The sequence below is a fragment of the Carettochelys insculpta genome, chromosome 1 (genome assembly GCF_033958435.1).
Source record: "Carettochelys insculpta isolate YL-2023 chromosome 1, ASM3395843v1, whole genome shotgun sequence".
In the NCBI taxonomy this organism is placed as follows: Eukaryota; Metazoa; Chordata; order Testudines; family Carettochelyidae; genus Carettochelys; species Carettochelys insculpta.
The window spans coordinates 381,271,906-381,287,588 of record NC_134137.1 but is presented as its reverse complement, the minus strand read 5'-3'; the positions used below and the strand labels follow the sequence as shown (position 1 = coordinate 381,287,588).

The 15,683-nt window shown below is 61.7% G+C and overlaps 1 protein-coding gene across 7 annotated transcripts in view; it reads left to right on the top strand.

Moving 5' to 3' along the window:
- The window catches only part of CPT1B (carnitine palmitoyltransferase 1B), a 116,127-nt gene extending 100,905 nt beyond the window's left edge, over positions 1 to 15,222 (top strand). For 6 of the 7 annotated variants that reach the window (XM_074976737.1, XM_074976755.1, XM_074976765.1 and 3 more), the window contains 4 exons: positions 2,020 to 2,172; positions 7,448 to 7,561; positions 13,831 to 13,923; positions 14,992 to 15,222. In XM_074976737.1, the coding sequence (XP_074832838.1) occupies positions 2,020 to 2,172; positions 7,448 to 7,561; positions 13,831 to 13,923; positions 14,992 to 15,081 (450 nt within the window). In that variant the 3' untranslated portion in view covers positions 15,082 to 15,222. The remainder of the gene's footprint in view (positions 1 to 2,019; positions 2,173 to 7,447; positions 7,562 to 13,830; positions 13,924 to 14,991) is intronic. The other variant, XM_074976744.1, reaches the window with a different exon arrangement.
- Positions 15,223 to 15,683: the final 461 nt, after the last annotated feature.

The window sequence follows — 15,683 nt, the reverse complement described above, 5'->3', positions numbered from 1 at the left end:
GCGGGCTGCGGAGTCAGCGCTCAGTGGGGGCCGCATGCGAAGACCCCTGCCCCTCCATGGGCACAGGGCCAGGCTGGCTGCTGCTGTCAGCAGGGTGAGGCCAGCTCGGGCCTTAGCCCCACTGTGCTTGTGACAGGGCGGGTTTCTGGGCACTGCTGGAGAAACCGACCCAGGGGAGCTTTGCTTAGATCCGGCCACTCGCAGCCCCAGGCTGGGATTCCCTTCTCCCTAAGGCCAATCCAACCAGCCCCCACAGCACCTCTGCCAGCCCCACTGGCCAGCCAGAGCCACACCAGCAAACCCCCAGACTGCCCAGCTGCTCTACCCGCCCAGAGCAGCAACCCCCAAACTCAGCTGAGAGGCTCTTAAGCCTGTTTCACCAACACCCCACAGATTCCTCCAGACCCCACAGGGCCCGGCCCCAGACCCCAGTCGATATAGACTTGGATCTCACCCAGACAACCACTCACCAATCCTCTAAGGGTTTATTGACACCAAGGAAAGAGCAGGGCTGGCGAGAGGACGGGTAGAGCAACACTTTACATGCATCAGTCACAGCTACCGGTGCAGCCAGCGCTGTTATGTGCTGATTCCTGACAGTCTCCGAGAGTTCATTTCAGGCCACACAGATTCAGTCACTGGAGCGCTGGGGATCTGGCCCGCTGGGGTCCACGTGCTGGACATGGACCTGGGGGACAGGCACCAAAGACAGAATATCCCAGATGGACCCTGCTAAGTCCATACCATCGTGTCTGTGCCTGTGTGCAGGGCCAAAGCCCGTCTTCTCCCCACAGTCCCGAGGGGCCGCCCCCACCTGACCCAGGTGGGCTGTTGTGGCCAACTGCCCTGGGGTGAGTCCCAGGAGACAGGCTCCGGTTTCTGAGATGAACCTGCTCCTTTGTCTCAGCCCAGCAGTGGGCGGCCTCCCACCGACAAGTCCCAAGCCTCTGGGACGTGGTCTGTGTCTGCGCCTTCCTTCGTAGCCGGGTGCCCTGGTGGGGCTGAGTTCACACCTCCCATTGGGAAGCTCAGCACTTAGACGTTTTCTAACGCGGCTGCGATCTGTGGCTTTACCTCCGGGCGTGATACAGACACGCGCGGCACACGCCGAGCCAGGGCACCAGCGCCATTCACAGCACACCTCACATGCCCCCGGCAGTGTCTGGGGCCAGCAGAGACGTCGGACGCACAAAGTGGCTGCCACATCCCGTCGCATGACAGCGCTGCTGGACTTCCAGCGCTCAGACCCTCCCCGTTTGGCTCCAGTGGCCGCTGGGAGACTGCGCCCAGCAAATCCGGCCCGGCTGCCCTCACCCAGCCCCACGGTTGGGTTGCCAGCGCTCGGGGCTGTCCTGGGTCTCCAGCAGTAAGGTTAACGTTGAATTATATGTTATGTCATGGAGTCAATGCCAGTAACATGGCTGACCAGAATCAGCAGCCCTACCACCATTACCCCTCAGCCCCCTGCCTCTCCCCAGGCCCATCCCACCCCTCCCAGGCCAGCCCCCTGCCTCCCCCCAGGCCCACCTCCCCCCAGGCCAGCCCCCTGCCTCCCCCCAGGCCCATCCCCTCCCAGGCGAGCCCCTGCCTCCTCCCAGGGTCCATCCCCCCCCTCCCAGGCCAGCCCCCTGCCTCCTCCCAGGGTCCATCCCCCCCCTCCCAGGCCAGCCTCTGCCTCCTCCCAGGGTCCACCCCCCCCCTCCCAGGCCAGCCCCTGCCTCCTCCCAGGGTCCACCCCCCCCCTCCCAGGCCAGCCCCTGCCTCCTCCCATCCTGCCCCAGCCCAGCCCGCCCTGTCCATGGTGCTAAGCCAGGGTCCTTCCCCCGCCTTGCATTACCCACCAGATGCTGTGCTCTTCCGTGGGTCCCTGGGGCTGCTGTCCCCAGGGCAGGGCACAGTGGAAGACACCCCTTTGGCCCAGTGCACTCAGCCAGAGCCTTGGCGGGAGGGCTTCGGGCTGCAGCCCACGGCAGCGTGGCCCTGAGCCCTACAGCCCAGTCCAGCCCTTTCTCACCGCAGCAGCTGGAGCGTCTCAAGCTCTTCCGAGCGGCCTCGGAGAAGCACCAGCTTATGTGCCGCCTGGCCATGACGGGCGCCGGCATCGACCGACACCTCTTCTGCCTCTACGTGGTCTCCCAGTACCTGGGGGTGGAGTCCCCCTTCCTGGCGCAGGTGAGGCTCCCCGGGGTCTCCTTGCACAGGCCACAGCCTGCCTGGAGGGGTGTGCGCTGGGGCTGCCCCAGACAGGCAGGACACGGCTGCTGCAGCCCTGCTTGCCCTGCCTCTCCCGGTCCTGCCAGTGCCACCGCGCAGGGGCCTGCGGTGATCCGCCGCCGCCTGCTCCCGGCGTTGCACGAGGGATTCGAGGCAGACGTGCCCCCCAGCCTGGCTCAAGCGCAGGGCTGCCGAAGCGGAGCAGCAGCGGGCACGGCCGTGCAGAAAGGAGGAGATGGGCGTGCGCAGAGGGGAGACTGAGGCAGGCCAGCAGCACGGTTGGGTGGCTGAGCCAGCCGGGCGAGGGACAGAGACCGCTAAGCCTCCTGCCTCCAGCCCCAGGTGACAGGCGGTGTCGCAGGGCCCACGGCGGCCCCGGCTGGCGGCAGGCTGGCATGGTGCGCAGCACGGACGGGTTCAGGGAGGCCCAGCGCAGGCCGGTGGAAAGGAAACGACAGCGGGAGCCACCCAGGGTCCGTTTGGGGCAAAGGTCCCCTTGGGGCAGAGCCATGTGAGAGCTCCCTGGGCCAGCTTGGGATCGGCTGTGGACCCCAGGGGAGCTCGTCACCACATTCACGCGCCTGGGAGTCGTGGGGGTGGGGGAGGCCCTGGCCAACGTGGGGGGGTGTGAATGGTCGAGGGTGGGGTGGGGCCTATGGTTGAGCCGTAGGGAGGAGGGGCCAGCGCCTTTCCTCCTCCGCTTCTGGCCATGCTGTCTGCCTGGCAGGCTGCCCCGTGCCGTGCCGGGCCGGGCCGTGCCGGGCCGGGCCGTCTCTCTCCAGGTAGCTGCTCTGACCAGTGGCTGCTGGGAGAGGACGTGTGCCCCCTTCCCCTTGCCCCTGCCAGATCACGTGCCATGGGCAGGTGGCAGGGAGAGTGTGGGAGCCCAGGGCTGGGGGTGGGAGCAAGTCATGTGGGGGGAGTCCTGTGGAGAGGGCACGTGGGGGGTTGCATCCCCCCCAGCTGGTGCCCCCTTTATGGCCCTCTCACTAGTCGCTTGTGTCCCAGCCACCGATCAGAGGACAAGGGCTCCTGCTAGGGGCAGGCCTGGGGGTTCCTGGCTGTGACACGTGACACCCACTGCCCCTTTTCGGTGTCGTAGGGCCGAGTGGTGGGCCCTGGAGGAGCTGGTTGTGGGTCAAGCGACCATGAGCCAACTTGTCTTCAACAGAGCTGGGTCTCCGGGGCCCTTGATTTCAGAAGGGCAAGCTGCAAACCCGTATGGGAAGTGGGTCTGGGTCTGGGGCCGGGCTGAAGAACTCAAGAGCTGTGTCTACACGTGCACGCGACTTCGAAGTAGCGGCACTAACTTCGAAATAGCGCCCGTCGCGGCTACACACGTCAGGCGCTATTTCGAAGTTAACTTCGACGTTAGGCGGAGAGACGTCGAAGTCGCTAACCCCATGAGGAGATAGGAATAGCGCCCTACTTCGACGTTCAACGTCGAAGTAGGGCCCGTGTAGACGATCCGCGTCCCGCAACGTCGAAATTGTGGGGTCCTCCATGGCAGCCATCAGCTGGGGGGTTGAGAGACGCTGTCTCTCCAGCCCGTGCGGGGCTCTATGGTCACCGTGTGCAGCAGCCCTTAGCCCAGGGCTTCTGGCTGCTGCTGCTGCAGCGGGGGATTCATGCTGCAGGCACAGGGTCTGCAACTCGTTGTCGGCTCTGTGTATCTTGTGCTGTTTAGTGCAAGTGTGTCTGGGAGGGGCCCTTTAAGGGAGCGGCTGGCTGTTGAGTCCGCCCTGTGACCCTGTCTGCAGCTGTGCCTGGCACCCTTATTTCGATGTGTGCTACTGTGGCGTGTAGACGTTCCCTCGCTGCGCCTATTTCGATGTGGTGCTGCGCAACGTCGAAGTTGAACATCGACGTTGGCAGCCCTGGAGGACGTGTAGATGTTATTCATCGAAATAGCCTATTTCGATGTCGCAACATCGAAATAGGCTACTTCGATGTAGGCTTCACGTGTAGACGTAGCCAAGGAGTCCTGCTGTTGCTTTAAGTCAAAGCTGCAGGAGTCGTCTCGAGCCCACGTCCCACGCAAGGGGGAAGAGTCACAGGGACAGGCTTCAGCCCCCGGGGCTGAGCAAGCTTCTCAAACAGCAGGTCAGAGAAAGCCCAATGCCTGCACCAAGTGGCAGATGGGAGGGCTTAGCCACAAGAGCAGGTACAAAGGTGCAGGAACGCGCGAAACCAGCCAGCAGCCAGCGGAGCTGGGCCCAGCCAGGGTGTTAAACCAACCGGAAAAGGGCGTTTAGCCCTAGAAAGCCAAAGGAAGGGAGGGAGGACTGAGGGGGTGGGGGGGATTAAAGATCGTCCAGTCATGGGCAAACACCGAGATAAATACGGTAAACTCTTTCATATCCAGCAGCCCTGGGACTGGCGGGTTGGTGGATATTCAAATCTTCTGGATACTCGAGAGGTTTAGCTAGCAATGCAGAACACTAAAGAGAAACAAGATTAGATATTAACAACAAACAAACATGTGCGGAGTCCTTTATGTACCAACACCAGCAGTATTGTACTCTGCAAACTTCCACCGTCTTTGCTGTAGTTATTTGTATTTATTTCACTGTATGGCACTTGTGGGTAAAATGCCGGTTGGTTGAGAGTGCCAGGTGACAGAATGCCGGACATGAAAGAGCTTGATGTACTTTGCCTCAGTTTTTAATGAGTCTGACGAAGCCTGCGGTAATGGAAAGTGGATTGTATTTAATAGCCCAAAGAGCAAGTCTTGCTTGTAGGGCCTAGCCACAAGGAAGTTTGCTCTGAGCTGTAAGCTGTGCTTATCTGAAGTGACAGAGTCGTAATATTAAGAGGGTTTTCGGCACTGCTGTGGGAACAAACCCTGGGCAAATTTCTTAAAATCAGGCCACTTGCAGCCCAGACTGGGGTCTCCTTCTCAGTAAGGTAAACCAGGCCAGCCACAAAAGAACCTCTGCGCCTGTCTGGCCAGCCAGAAGCTGCTGAGCAAACCCACAGATTCTCCAGCAGTTCAATGCCCAAACCAGCCACCCTCCTGTGGCATTACTGGGTTTTTAAATCGAATCTGGAAGCCATTTATGTTACCATTGTGTGTAATTGGCACCAAACACTGGGCCAGGAGGCCCAAGTGAGGAGTGGATTGAAAGCTGGCGATGCCCGGAGGCTGTTCATGTGACTGGTGTGTCGGTGCCATGTGGGTATGTGAGTTGGAGAGACTGGCCCCATAGCTGTACTAGAAAGGTTTCAGAGCCACAGACGGTACACAAGGGAAGGCGCAGTCACCACCCCAGCCAGGGTGATGGACTAGACAGCAAAGGCCCAGATATCCATGCCACATGCTACGCAAAGGGACGGGGGCTTGTGCCCAATGGCGGCGTGTCACAGCAGCCACCTGCTCGGGCGGCAACCCATGCTCTGTGGGAGAAGAAAGGAATTTTCCCTCTGCACGGGAAACTATACGTTGTCCTTGGCAGGGGCCATCTTTGTTCTTTCAGTCCTCATGAGCTAAGCCCGTCTGAGCGGCGGGGCCCATCCCTCAGAAGGTGCTTGCAACGACTTTGAAGAGATCAGCGTATAACATCACCGGCCTGCGTCAGGAGCTGTCACGGATGTAAGTAGTGTACAACTTTGCCGCCCATTCTCTCTCACCCTACTCTTGCTTTCCTTGTTAATAAGCCTTTCGATTGTAAAGGGCTGGCCCAGCGTGCGGTTCTGGGTGAGATCCAAGCGTGGAGTGACCTGGGATTGTGGCTGGGCCCTTTGGGGCCTGGAAGAATCAGTGTGGATTTGGTGAGACAGGTTTTGATAGACTCCCACCCGAGTGCAGGGAGCTGTTGGTCTGGGCTTTTGAAACAGCTGGAGAATCTGGGGACCTGCTTGTGTGGCTTCTGGCTGGCCAGTGGGGCTGGCAGAGGGACTTTTGCGGCTGGTTTGGTTTGCCTTAGTGAGAGGGAAATCCCAGCTTGTGGCTGTATGTGGCCTGGTTTTAAGCAATGTACCCTGGGTTGGTTTTCTCAGCTGTGCCCAGAACCCGTCATATTACGCCTCCTTACTCAGGTGAGGAAAACCTGAAATATGCAAAAAATATGCAAACCTATTTCACCAGCTCCACAGAGATTCTTCCAGCCCCCAAAGGGACCAGCCACATCCAAGGTCAATATATGCTTAGATCTTACCCAGAACAACATGCTGGGCCAGTCCTTTAGACTCTAAGGCTGGGTCTACACGGGCCCCTTCCTTTCAAAAGAGGCATGTTAACGAGCGGTTGAAAAGATGCTAATGAGGTGTTGCAATGAATATGCAGTGCCTCATTAGTATAATGGCGGCCACGGTGATTCGAAAGTGCGGCTTTTCGAATCGTGCACCACCCATGGAGATGGACCTTCCGAAAGGACCCCCCAGTTTTCGAAAGCCCCTTCTTCCAATCGCAGATAGGTCCCATCCCCACGGGCGGTGCGCGATTTGAAATACCGCACTTTGGAATCACCGTGGCTGCTCTTATGCTAATGAGGCGCTGCATATTCACTGCAGCGCCTCGTTAGCATCTTTTGAACCCGCACATTAACATGCCCCTTTCGAAAGGAAGAGGTGCGTGTAGCCCCAGGGTAAAGGTTTATTCAGAGAGGAGGAAAGACCAGGGTGAGAGAGAAGTACCGTTAAAGTGAGCCATTCCACACGTCGGTCACAGCGTTCGGTGCAGGCAGCCGTGGATGGTAAAAGCTGCTCTCCTGAAGGTCTCTGAGAGTGCGGGACGGACCCCCAGCCCTCGCCACGCAGGCTTAGTTCATTGCATCGCTGTTTAGCAAGCGGCTCCCTGGATGGAGGCTAAGAGCAGAGGTTTGAGGACTGAAGGACAAAATGGCCCCAGCCCACTTCATCTCCCGTGAGTCGGAGCAATGGATTCTCACTGGGCTAGGTGTGGAGCAGGGCTGCTGCGGGGGCCAGGTGTCGGGGAACCTGCCGTCTGGGAGGCGACTCGAAGAGCTCGGCTCACGTCCCTCTGCCCGCGTGGCCCTGCAGGCCCTTACCGAGAGCCAGCAAAGGGGCCGTGTGCCAGGCCTGCACTCCGGGGCGTCAGTCTGGGGCCTGGCATGTGGCACACCTGGCTGGAGCACTGGGCTGGCAGCTGTGCTCTGTGCGGTGTTGTGCTGGAAGTGGGCCGGGGCGCCAGGCCCCGCACAGGTGGCACTGCAGAGGCTGGAGCCCAGGCTGGCAGGTTGCAGGGTGCTCACCAGAGCATGGCTCTCCGCAGGTGCTGGCTGAACCCTGGCGCCTCTCCACCAGCCAGACTGCCCAGCAGCAGCTGCGAATGTTTGACATAGAGAAGAATCAGGACTATGTCTCCGCTGGAGGCGGGTTTGGCCCCGTGAGTTCCGCTCCGGCCCGGGGGCTTCGGTGCTGCGCCCAGCCTGGGAGTGAGCACATGGGCCCACGGGGGGTGGGGGTGGGGGGAGTGTAGGCTGGGCAGAGCCCCTCAGAGGCAAGGCAGGTGCAGGGTGGCGGGTGCCCCGGGTATGTGTGTGGGGCACAGGGCTCCTCGGGGGGACATGGGCTGGGTGGCGGGTGCCCCAGGTACGTGTGTGGGGTACAGGGCTCCTCGGGGGGACATGGGCTGGGTGGCGGGTGCCCCGGGTACGTGTGTGGGGCACAGGACTCCTCAGGGGTACATGGGCTGGGTGGCGGGTGCCCCGGGTACGTGTGTGGGGTACAGGGCTCCTCGGGGGGACATGGGCTGGGTGGCGGGTGCCCCGGGTACGTGTGTGGGGCACAGGACTCCTCAGGGGTACATGGGCTGGGTGGCGGGTGCCCCGGGTACGTGTGTGGGGTACAGGGCTCCTCAGGGGTACATGGGCTGGGTGGCGGGTGCCCCGGGTACGTGTGTGGGGCACAGGACTCCTCAGGGGTACATGGGCTGGGTGGCGGGTGCCCCGGGTACGTGTGTGGGGCACAGGACTCCTCGGGGGGACATGGGCTGGGTGGCGGGTGCCCCGGGTACGTGTGTGGGGCACAGGACTCCTCGGGGGTACATGGGCTGGGTGGCAGGTGCCCCGGGTAGGTGTGTGGGGCACAGGACTCCTCGGGGGGACATGGGCTGGGTGGCGGGTGCCCCGGGTACGTGTGTAGGGCACAGGGCTCCTCGGGGGTACATGGGCTGGGTGGCGGGTGCCCCGGGTACGTGTGTGGGGCACAGGGCTCCTCAGGGGTACATGGGCTGGGTGGCGGGTGCCCCGGGTACGTGTGTGGGGTACAGGGCTCCTCGGGGGGACATGGGCTGGGTGGCGGGTGCCCCGGGTACGTGTGTGGGTGTGATGGGGTTTTGGGGTTCCCCAAGCTCTGCACCCTGTCCGCAGGCAGGAGAGTCTCTCACTCAGCAGGAAAACAGCAGGTTTATTAGCCGACAGGACACAGCATCGTACAGAGGAGTCAGTACAGCAGGCAGAGACAGCCAGTCCAATCCATGTTGGGGAGAGGAGGCCCCGAGGGGCCCCCAGAGCCGGGGCCTGGCCCCCTCCTTGGTCTCTCTCTCCCTCAGCCCAGACTAACTGCTTCCCAAATCCCAGTTCCAATTCAAACCCCTCAGGCTCCACCTCCTCCTTTGTCTGCAGTACAAAGGTGTTACCTGGTCATCAAGGTTACCCTCAGCAGGAGCCCCACACCCTGTGTGAGCCCCACACACACACAGATATCCCCCACTCCATCACATCTCTCCCCCCTTCCAGACCGAACTGAGCGGGGTCACTCAACTGGTGACCTGGGGAAGTTCGCGGCTCTCCCCTTGTGACAGGGCATCAGCTGTACCCTCTGTTCTCCCCTCGATGTGCACCACCTCCACATCATAGTCCTGCTGGGGGAGGCTCCAAGTCAGGAGCTTGGTCTTGGCCCTTTTCATGTGATGCAGCCGGGCAAGTTCCTTTAGTTCCCTTGGGTTGGTTGGTCTCGCTGCAGCACCAACAGATCAAACAGGTCTTTTGTGGTCTGGGTCCTGCCCCATCTGACCACCAGTCCATACAGCTGCTCCAGCCAATGTCTGGAATTCAGTTACAGTCCAGTAACGGAAGGTACAAATGCTTCCATCCTTGGCATTTAGCCAGACCACCACAATGGTTGTGTGCCTCAGTTTCCCCTTCCATGCCACACAATAGGTTTGGAATGTTCCTTCTCATGTCAGAGGTTGCAAGACTAGTTACAGGGAACAATGGTGACATTTCAGAGTTACAGACTCCTTCAACATACAACTCATGCTTCTACATCAATGTCATCATGTCACATGGCTCTTTTCAAACATTCAGTGCATGGTACAATTCTACAGCTTTTGGTAGCAGCACCCCTTGGTTACAGCAGTCAGCGTGAGTAACAGAACAAACCCATTGCAACTGTACATTTACGTTGCTTTTTGGTAGACCACAACCTTTGTGCAACATCCTTGAGAATCTGGTATTTTGGGGCTAAGTGGCTGAGGCCTTTCTTAGCACCATCAAGTTCTAATCGTCTCTCTTGCCCCCGGGGTGGAAATCTGATCTCTCTGGCTGTGCCCTCCCTTCTAACAAGAGCTGGGCCATTGATGATCTCAGGGAGACGGCCCCCTTCCAGCCAGCCTGGAAATTTGCAAACCAAACTGCTTTCTGAGAGTTGTTTTGTGAGTCCCAGACGCAGAATCCACATGAAGGAATCCCTGTTTATCCCTTACTGGCCCACCAGGCCCAAAGCTCCTTTGTCCTTCCACCTCCAACTACTGCCTCCCCATGGAATCAGAATTGGAGTCCAGTGTGAGAATATAAGTGTTTCCACCATCTGGAGATGGGGAATTGCTGGCCCTCTCCTGCATCCTACAGAGACTGTCTGTGCAGCCGTTTTACTTGGTTCTCACAGGGCTGCTCACACTACCTGATAGTTTTCACTTTACTTGCATCAACTTCCAATTCCTGAGAAACTTTTACCCTGCCTGCTTTGGACCCTTCCAGAGCACAGCCAGTGGTTTCACACTGAGGCAGGTCCTGGCCATCAGGAGCCGAAACAAACTTCTCCCCAGGCAATGGGCTGGCTCTGGTGCTTACAGACAAGCACCTTTCCTGTTCACTCTCCTTCACCTCACTCCTATTTTCTGCAGTCCCCACAGATGGGTCAGGAAAAGTTTCAGGGAAATTCTCTTCCTTAAGAGCTTCCCCAAACAATAACTCACCCCTGTCTTGCTCCACAGGGGCACTGCTCCCTTGAGCCACAACCAGCTCCTGTGTTTCACCTACACCCAGGATCACTTCTGGCCCATCAGGCAGATTCCCATGTAATCCTCCTCCAGGCAGACAGCCAGTACCACCGGACAGAAGGTTAGGATCCCTTTCCTCCCTTCTGCTACCAGCTCCTTTATCTTCATCAGTCAGCATAACTCCATTGCCCATCTGTTCTTGTGTCCTGGCGAGAGGATGACTCTGGTAGGACAGAGTCCTCTCACCCCCTCCCAGTAACACCTCAGCATCAGGCAAAGAACAAGTACCAGAATTGTCTGGTCTCTGGGATTCCCTGATGATACTAACTGGATTAGACCAACTTAAAGTATCATCCCCCCTGAGAGACACAGAGGTAGGCCCACTTCCCATCTGGGCTTCAGCTGCCCTCAGATCCAGCTCTGGGATCTTGGCTCCATCTCGAGCCCCCACAGGCTCAGGCAAAGGATTCACTTCCCCAGAAGCAGAAGCACTTTTTTTGCACCAAGGACCAGTGTCCTTAGCAGGGACACCACTGCCCATCCCAGAGCCATTCCCTCTGCTCCAGCCCCCATGGCTGGATTCAGAGTCACACCTGGAATGCTCTTTCCTGGTGGTTCCTTCTCCAGCCACCCCAGGCTGGGGAATCTTCCTCAGACAATGGGCTAGTTTCCTCATTGGCACCTTTTCCAAACGGAGGCTCTGCTCTCTCCCCAGGCTGCTGCTGCTGTTCAACACACACAGACAATGGGAGACACTCTCTCCTTTGTCCCAGCCTCCCGGCTGGTCTCCACACACACACAGAAGGTGGAGCAGCTTCTCTCACAGACAACTTGCCATTCCCAGAGGACAAGCTGCTTTCCTGCACAGACACACAGGCACCTTCCTCGGCCCAGGCCTGGAAAACTCTTCGCAGGTCTGTCTTGGCCACTAGTAGATGATGGGTTGGAATCGCTCCTTCCCTCCTTGAGCTGTGGCAGGCCACTCGGTTCAGAGCTCCATGCAGTCCAGGGTTCCCTGCCCCGATCCGGGCTCACCTCTGCAGGATTCTCCCCAGCACTCAGCTCTGCCACTGCACATCCACGCTGCCTTGTCCAGCTTCTTTAATCTCGATTCGGTTTCCAGGTGCTGCCACTTCACAGTGGAGTTGCTGAGCGTGGTTGCAGGCTCTCAGGCTGATGCCCTCTGCATCCCACGATTCCTGGAAGAATCCCTTCAGTGTGCCAGGCTCCTTGCGGGTCACAAGCTGCCCAGGGTTAGGCCGTAGGCCCCTCCGCCCTCTGGGACCGACTCCAACAGACTCCCAGCGGAACCCCTTCTTCAGTGTGACACCCGCTCTCAAGGACCATGAGCACACTGTCTTGGGAAGGACTCATTCAGCGTCAGCCTCCTCAGGGGTAACTTGTTCCTGGGGGTTGGGCTCTCGGCCCCTCCGCCTTGGGGAACTGCACCTCACTGCCCTTCAGCACACCTGGGTCTCGCAGGCCCCACTTCTTCCGGGGCCCCGGTCACTTACTGCTGGGTGCTCCATCCTCAGGGTGCAGAACATCCCACTTCTGACACCAGTGTGATGGGGTTTTGGGGTTCCCCAAGCTCTGCACCCTGTCCGCAGGCAGGAGAGTCTCTCACTCAGCAGGAAAACAGCAGGTTTATTAGCCGACAGGACACAGCATCGTACAGAGGAGTTAGTACAGCAGGCAGAGACAGCCAGTCCAATCCATGTTGGGGAGAGGAGGCCCCGAGGGGCCCCCAGAGCCGGGGCCTGGCCCCCTCCTTGGTCTCTCTCTCCCTCAGCCCAGACTAACTGCTTCCCAAATCCCAGTTCCAATTCAAACCCCTCAGGCTCCACCTCCTCCTTTGTCTGCAGTACAAAGGTGTTACCTGGTCATCAAGGTTACCCTCAGCAGGAGCCCCACACCCTGTGTGAGCCCCACACACACACAGATATCCCCCACTCCATCACAGTGGGGCACAGGACTCCTCAGGGGTACATGGGCTGGGTGGCGGGTGCCCCGGGTACGTGTGTGGGGTACAGGGCTCCTCAGGGGTACATGGGCTGGGTGGCGGGTGCCCCGGGTACGTGTGTGGGGCACAGGACTCCTCAGGGGTACATGGGCTGGGTGGCGGGTGCCCCGGGTACGTGTGTGGGGCACAGGACTCCTCGGGGGGACATGGGCTGGGTGGCGGGTGCCCCGGGTACGTGTGTGGGGCACAGGACTCCTCGGGGGTACATGGGCTGGGTGGCAGGTGCCCCGGGTAGGTGTGTGGGGCACAGGACTCCTCGGGGGGACATGGGCTGGGTGGCGGGTGCCCCGGGTACGTGTGTAGGGCACAGGGCTCCTCGGGGGTACATGGGCTGGGTGGCGGGTGCCCCGGGTACGTGTGTGGGGCACAGGGCTCCTCGGGGGGACTTGGGCTGGGTGGCGGGTGCCCCGGGTACGTGTGTGGGGCACAGGACTCCTCGGGGGGACTTGGGCTGGGTGCCGGGTGCCCCGGGTACGTGTGTGGGGCACAGGGCTCCTCGGGGGGACTTGGGCTGGGTGGCGGGTGCCCCGGGTACGTGTGTGGGGCACAGGGCTCCTCGGGGGTACATGGGCTGGGTGGCGGGTGCCCCGGGTACGTGTGTGGGGCACAGGACTCCTCGGGGGGACATGGGCTGGGTGGGCAGGTGCCCCGGGTACGTGTGTGGGGCACAGGACTCCTCGGGGGGACATGGGCTGGGTGGCGGGTGCCCCGGGTACGTGTGTAGGGCACAGGGCTCCTCGGGGGGACATGGGCTGGGTGGCGGGTGCCCCGGGTACGTGTGTGGGGCACAGGACTCCTCGGGGGGACATGGGCTGGGTGGCGGGTGCCCCGGGTACGTGTGTGGGGCACAGGACTCCTCGGGGGGACATGGGCTGGGTGGCGGGTGCCCCGGGTACGTGTGTAGGGCACAGGGCTCCTCGGGGGGACATGGGCTGGGTGTGCAGGTGCCCCGGGTACGTGTGTGGGGCACAGGACACCTTGCATGGCGCGTGGGCTGGGTGGGCAGGTGCCCCGGATGAGCGTGCGAGGCGAGGGCCCCTGTGGTCTCTGCAGGGGCTGGGCACTGGGCCTGCCAGGTGCCCCACGCAGCAGACGGTGGAACGTGCTGCTCAGTCGAGTGACTGCGGTGGACGTGGGTCTCTTTTGTCTCAGGACATCCCCCATTGCTGCAGCTTGTGGGGCAGAGCCCTTGTGTTCTGCGCCCAGCCCCACTGCGCCCCGCCCCCCGGCTGCCCTCCTGCCTGTGCTGTGCCAGGCTTCAGAGCTGGGCCCCCGGCAAGGCTCCCGCCCACTGCGGGGTCACCCAGTGGGGCTTGCTGAGCTGCCCCAGGCTGGCATCGCCTTGGCCCCTCCCAGCAGGCTGCCACGGTCGGTGCTGCTCCCATCCCTCCCCTCTGGCTCCCCGCAGGTTGCTGATGACGGATACGGGGTCTCCTACATCATTGCCGGGGAGAACCTGATCTTCTTCCACATCTCCAGCAAGTTCTCCAGCCCCGAGACGGTCAGTGCCCCCGGCCCATGGGTGCTGGCTGGGAACTGCTCTCCTTGGGCGACGAGCCCGGGGTATGGCTGGCCAGCCGGGGGCAGCCTGGGTGGCATCCCTCGAGTCGGAGCCTGCCCTGGAGCAGCCTGTCCTCTAGCTCGTCATGGTCCTGGCTACGCATGGCCGCAACGGTGTGGCAGCATAGGGCAGGCGCGGGGCCCATCGCACCCCATCTCCGATGGGCCAGGGCCCGGGCCAGAAGCAGGACCTTGGCGGGGAAGGGCAGGAATCCGGGCTAGCGTGTCCTGGGGGAGGCGTTGGCTGGTGGCCGGCTCGTACCCGCCCCGTCAGGCCTGTTCGAAGCAGGGACACTCCTGTGGTCGCGGGCGAGGGCTGACCCTTGTGTGAGCTGGGCTCAGCTCAGCCTCTGGCGCCTGGCGGCAGTCGGCTCCGCAGGTGGCTGGGCTGCGCAAGGAGAGCTTGTCCGTGCTTGGTGTAAAGGTGCTGCCGGCCTGCGCCCCTGGTGTTTGGCCCAGCTCCTCTGCTCTGAGCGCGAGGCCCCCCCCGTCCTCCCTACCGCTGCCGCTGCCGCTGCCTGTTCTTCAGCTCCTGCCGAACCCGCTAGGCCGTCCTGCCACACCCCCAGCCCTGGATCCCGCCGCTCCCTACCCGAGGGGCGAGCCAGGCCCGTCTCACTGGACCTCCGTACCCCGGCCCTGCTATCCGTGAGCCTCAGCCCTGTGCCTTGCTGGGGCCCACGTCCCTGCAGCCCCGTCTGCTGGGGGCGCTGGGCTCGGCCAGGCCTGCCCGCTGATATTCCCACGGGCGCACGGACCCAGGGCCGGGAGGGGTCTGCAGATCTCTGACTGCGTGAAGACCCAGTGGCCCAGCAGCAGAGGTGGGTGGGGGGACCTGGCCTCTCTCTGACACCCTCCCGTTCCCCAGCTGCACTCAGGTTCCCCTGGCCCTTGTGCCGGTCCCGCCCCATGGGGGGTGTCCTGCTCTAGCCCCCCACTTCCAGAGCAGGATGGGGCCCTCCGGCCGAGGGCCGTGGTCGCCTGACTCCCGTCTCCTCTCCCACTGCAGGACTCCCGGCGGTTCGGGAGACACATCCGCCAGGCCATGTGGGACATCGCAGAGCTCTTTGGCCATCCGGCCGCCCCGCTGGCCAACTGACCTCGCGTGGGGGCGAGGCGACGGCCCCTCCCGTCCCGAGATGTGTGAGAGCGGCCCGCGGGCACAGCCCCGGAACGTGCTCTTCGGGGCGAGCGCTGCCCCGCCGTGGGTCGCTGCCAGCCACGGGACCTGGGGGCGGGAGGGGGAGAATCTCTCCGTCACTGTCCCTTATAAAGGAGGCTCTTGGAGAGGTGCCAGCCTGCCTGCTGGGTGATAGACACCACCCGGGACAGGGAGCGGGGCCGGTGCACTGGGGAAGGGTGGGCTGGTGTCTGCCACGCTTCCGGGGGGCCAGGGAAAGAGCCAGGAACGGCGCCAGCCCAGACCTCCTCGCAGCCAAGGGAGAGCCCAGGCCTGTTAGGGGACTGACCAGGGCGGCAGAGAGGCAGCTGGACTGGTGGCTGGGCCTTTGGGATGGAGGCTACTGGCGGTCTTCTCTGAAAGGGACCTGGCTGGGCGTAGGGCAGTTATGGAGTGGAGGCACCAGTGGATGGGGTGACGGGGCTCTGGCAGGTGTAGGAGGTCAGTGGGGTTTGGGCTGGGGTGACGGGGCTCTGGCAGGTGTGGGGGGTCCATGGGGTTTGGGCTGGGGTGACAGGGCT